The 5,231-nt window shown below is 38.7% G+C and overlaps 1 protein-coding gene across 1 annotated transcript in view; it reads right to left on the reverse strand.

Moving 5' to 3' along the window:
* Positions 1-678, reverse strand: part of LOC106884502 (uncharacterized) — a 101,909-nt gene extending 101,231 nt beyond the window's left edge. The window contains exon 1 of the mRNA XM_052975572.1: positions 266-678. Coding sequence (XP_052831532.1) covers positions 266-317 — 52 coding nt within the window. The 5' untranslated portion in view covers positions 318-678. The remainder of the gene's footprint in view (positions 1-265) is intronic.
* Positions 679-5,231: the final 4,553 nt, after the last annotated feature.

Genomic DNA, 5,231 nt, shown 5'->3' on the forward strand with positions numbered 1-5,231 from the left:
ATATATATATATATATATACAAACTTTCGTGTATGTGTGTGTGTATCGAGACAGACAGAGATAAACAAAAAAAGAGAGAGAGAAAGAGACAGAGGAATAGAAAGAAAGAGGAGGATGACAGTGGATTGGGGAGAAAGAGACAGAGCAGAGAAAGACACAGAAAGACATAGAATGTCAGAAAGGGAGTGGGGGAAAGAGAGAGAGCGAGAGAGAGCGGAGAACGAGAGAAAGGGTAAAATGAGAGGTTTGAGTTCGTATAACTTACCTTCAAATGGTGTCATGTTTGTCCTGTGGTTGTTTTGGGACGAACGATACATGATGCCTGCGTTTTTACAAAACTTTGATGGAATAAACAAACAAGTCGTCTGCTTTCAGTGATTTCGCTTGAAGACACTAAAAGGTTTCTCAAGATGGAGGTGTGCCTAAAATGAACGCAGGCGCAATAAATTGTCCTCTTACTTGTTTCCGTTCAACGTCCTCTCATCTGACTGGGTTTAACGCTTGGAATTTCCTTCGTTTGTTTTGACTTGTATTACTTTTTTTTAATCAATCCTTTAGTGCAAGTTCTGTTATATAGAAAAGCATTTGAACTGTAGAACGTTTAGTATCTGTCAGTTGTACATAAAAAAACATTAGTATATAAAGATGTGTTGGGTCTATTAGTAAAATAAAAGGTTTTATAGAATTACAAGCTCACAACGTTTTTTAAAACATTGATTTGTAACACAGTCGGGATATTAATTTTTTTTATCACTTTAAAGCATTTATTAGGTCAAAATTAATTACTAAATAAGGATGTCATCGTACAAAGTTATTTTAACATATTACGATAAAATACGGTAGGTTGAGGGTTGGGCAGAACGAAATTACAATGTGCATGATAATCGCAATGATTCTGTTTTCAAGCACGCACGCACGCACGCACACACACACACACACACACACACACACATACACACGCGCGCGCGTGCAAACATATACGACTGGCTTCTTTCAGTTTTGTTTAACAGATAAACTCACAAGGCTTTGGTCGGTCTGAGGATATAGCAGACGACACTTGCGCGAGGTGCTACGCAGTGCAACTGAACCCGGAATCATGTGGTTGAGAATATACAGGGTGATTCAAAAGTCGCCGTACATAGGAACAATTTATCTTTTTATAAGAAACAGTTTATAAGAAAAATAAAAAATTTTTTTTTTTTTCAACAGGCTCTATATGGTTACCATTGTTTTGAATACACATTGCAATACGTTTGCCGCACTCATTGTGAACTCGTAATAGCACAAATGAGTTGGTGATGCGTTCCTTCATATGATTTATGTCTTTTATCTTTCCGCGATACACCATGCCTTTCAAATGCCCCCAAAGATAGAAATCAAGAGGGGTCAGATCAGGGGATCTTATAAACTGTTTTTATAAAAATATAAATTTTTCCTATGTATGGAGACTTTTGAATCACCCTGTATATATACTATTTACAAAAGTCAGAATGCGTGGCGTTCAGTTACTCAATAAATGAAAAATATATTAAATACTAAAAAAACCTACACGTAGGGAGGGGCTGCTGAAAAGTTCTTGACTTTAAGGGTATCATGAAAGGCCTGGTTCTTTTACAGGGCTGAGAAAAACTGTAGGGCGGTTGCAATAAGTATGTGAATCTGAGAGGGGAATATGTTGAATAAAATCATCAGTTATCGACCGAAATACTAATACACAGTTTCATGCTTTTAACGATAAGACTGAGAACTTCGCATATCGGCGGCATCTGCAAAATTTGCAGAGAATTAGGGATCGAGCAAACAAAACAATACAGAGTGGATCTACCAAAGTAAACAAATGTAATTTGAAACGATTGACGAAGATGGGATAAATACGGCCTTTCGGTCAAACATGAAAATGATGGGTAACGCCTGGAAGAAATCCTGAATGGATATAGAAAGAGAAGTAGCAGGAGAGGAGATAAAATGCTGACCGGTACGCTAAGGTCCGGTGGCGAAAGGCGGAGAGAGGAGAAAATTAGTCACGGGTTACGTGTGGGCAGTAGATAGAAGTAAAATGAGAATGAGAAAGGGGCACAGAGAGAGAGAAAGAGCAGCATCAAGCATATTCGGACTAATAATAATATTGTAACATGCTTAGCGGACGTTTCGTCCGTCTTTACTTTCTCAGTTTAAATTCTGTTGGGATCGACTTTGCCTTTCGTGTTTTCGGGGTCGATAAAATAAATAGCAGCCCAGCACTCTCCCCCAAAATTTCACGCATTGTGCCTATAGTAGTAAGGAATATTTTACCACTTTAAGATGGCCAACTGGCAGAATCGCTAGCCCGTCGGGAGAAATGCTTAATGGCATTTCGTCCGTCTTCACATTCTGAGTTCAAATGCCTCTGAGGTGGACTTTGCCTTTCATCCTTCGGGGTCGGTAAAATAGGTACCAGTTAAAGACTGGGTGTGATGTAATCCACTTATCCTCTTCACTGTAATCACTGGCCCTGTGCCAAAATTTAAACCGCTTCCCTCTCTTTTTTTTTTTCGTTTGTCTCCTTCAGTTTTCCCAGTTACCAGTGTAGACTGTATTTGCTGTTGAAACGCTTATCAAAAATGATAAATGAGAAGTTTATTTACTACTCTCAGTGCTAAAAGTACATTGGTAACTGAGCGTCAAACATGTCGTGACGACTATTTTTGTCTGTCATTTATATAGGGATTACGCGATTACAATTGTTCGTGTTGTTCTTTATCAGCTTAGGTACCTGAGGGTGTGCCAGGTCATTTATTTGTACCAACCAGGACCTATGAGATGGTGACGCAGAGTGCATCGTATCTGGATCCGGGATATTCCTGAAACCTCAGAATGTGTTTTCACTTGCTGAAGACTAACGTTCGCAGAAGTGAAGAGAAAAAAATCCTGAAGCCGTCAAGCAACCTAAATTCCAATAATTCACTCAATTAAAAAGCGCCTAATTTAGCGTTTAGTTTTCTAGAAAACGAAAATCTTTTCTACTCTAGGCACAAGGTCTGAAATTTTGGGGAGGGGGGGCAGTCGATTAGATCGACTCCAGTACGCAACTGGTACTTAATTTATCAACCCCGAAAGGATGAAAGGTAAAGTCGACCTCGGCGGAATTTGAACTCAGAACGTAAAGACAGACGAAGTACCGCTAAGTATTTCGCCCGGATTTCTAACGCTTTTGTCAGATCACCACCTTAAAGTGCTCCAAGTATACATAAATTTATAAGTTCGTAATCTGGATATAAAATCTGGAGGTTTCGAAGCAATTGTCTATGTATGCATGCATGCATATATATATGTATGTATGTATGTTGGAATGAACGATAGTATCTTAAACGGGCAAGCAATTTAAGTTTCAAATTCTATCCTCTTATCGTCAGCTAGTATTGCACTTGTAACAACAACAATGAAAAAAAAAAAAGGCCTTGGAAATTAAAGGGTGGTTTACAATGCGTTACTGAACCATGCTTTTTAATTGAACAGAATTTAGCTTTGTAAGTGTTTGCATATCAATGTATGTATTTACGTAGGTTTGAAGATACTCAAACCAAATTTTCATCAGTTCGAGTTACTCACCCAATGAGTATTTCTGCCAAATTTGGTGAAAATCCGTTCAGCCGTTTTCCAGTAATTTTGCAAACACACAAACAACTATTACGACTGGTTACAGACCCTGCTTTCGCTTACGCGTGCAGGATAATAATAGCAACTCCTTCAAATTGTGGCACAAGGCCAGAAAATTGGGGGAATTGATTATATCGCCCCCAGAACATGACTGATACTTTATTTTTATCTACTCTGAAAGGATGAAAGACGAAGTTGACTCGGCAGGATTTGAACTCAGAACATAAAGAGCAAGAAGAAATGTTTAGTTTCTTTCATAGGATTATTAAAAAAATTGCTTTTTTAATTTTTAAAACCTTCTCCCCACCACCCCAACAAATCTTAAAATTTCCACTCTTTTTCGACGTTTTAAACCATAGTTTAAAACACGGACAGTCCGAATATTTTGCTTAAATCCCAGCAATGGACCACCTATCGGGTGCATCACCATTCCATAAAATGTGTTTATGGGGTGAAAAATGTTGAAAAACACCAATATATGTCAGAGTGACAAAGAAACAAGGACGGTATCAAGTGGTCGTGAGATGTGCTAAAAGCAACAGCTAAATCACTCTTAGCTCACAATTTTTTTTTTTTTTTTTTTTTTGGCGGTTGGGCATAATCGTATGAATAATATGGCAGCGGTGAAAATGTGAAGCCCCTGACTGAAGAGTTTGGTGCTGAAATAACGGTCTGAAGAAAAAGAAAGATAAACTGTTAAAGTTCTATTAAAGTGATTAGTTTGAAAGATTCCGTATGTCAAGTGGCAAAATTATGTCGGACGTCCTTATATATGCCAAAAGTATACCTTTAAAGTCCCTCAGTTTCTTGGATTTGATGTAGTTTTGTAAGGTCTGGGGTTTACATTTACCCCCAAGTTTGTAAGCAGCGATCATATTTATTTCTATTTTTTTCTTTCTTGTTTTTTTTTTGTGTACAGTCCTGGCTCGGGTTAATATCTCCTCTGTTCTGGAGCCGGTAGGATTACCCAGAAGAGATAGGAAGAGACCAAATGTTCTTACCCTTTGTCTCTGGGTAAGAGGTAGGTGCCTCATCTGGGACGCCACAGTCTGTGACTCCTTTGCTCCCTCCCACATACTGCATACTGCAGTAAATGTGAGGGTCACTGCTTCCGTAGCGGAACGGAACAAAGACCTTCATCGGGACTTGTCAGGAAATTATTTCTTCCATCCTGTGGCGTTTGAGACGTTTGGAGGGACTAGGCCATTAACGAAGAAGTTCTTGTCATCGTTGGCGGCTCGCATTACCCAGGTGTCAGATGATTCCCGTGAGGGTACTTGGCTGTCCCAACGCCTTAAATCTCGCCATCGCCACGAGTATGTTGGCTGGCTTCAGTAGGTTCTATTGGAACGTGTGGTGTGCGACCAATTGGGAAACGTGGTGTTGAATTGATGTCTTTTTCTTTCTCCTTTTTCTTCGCTCATGTTTGTTTTCTTTGTATTTACTTTGTATTTATATTTTAATATGGTTTTGTATTATGCATATATCATAAACAGGTAATCTTCCAGTTTCGAGGGGTAAAAGAAATATTCAAGGGAAATAACTTCAGTCTTATATGTATAGAAATATATATCGTCCTATTAAGTTGCTGTATG

The sequence above is a fragment of the Octopus bimaculoides genome, chromosome 21, assembly GCF_001194135.2.
Source record: "Octopus bimaculoides isolate UCB-OBI-ISO-001 chromosome 21, ASM119413v2, whole genome shotgun sequence".
In the NCBI taxonomy this organism is placed as follows: domain Eukaryota; kingdom Metazoa; phylum Mollusca; class Cephalopoda; order Octopoda; family Octopodidae; genus Octopus; species Octopus bimaculoides.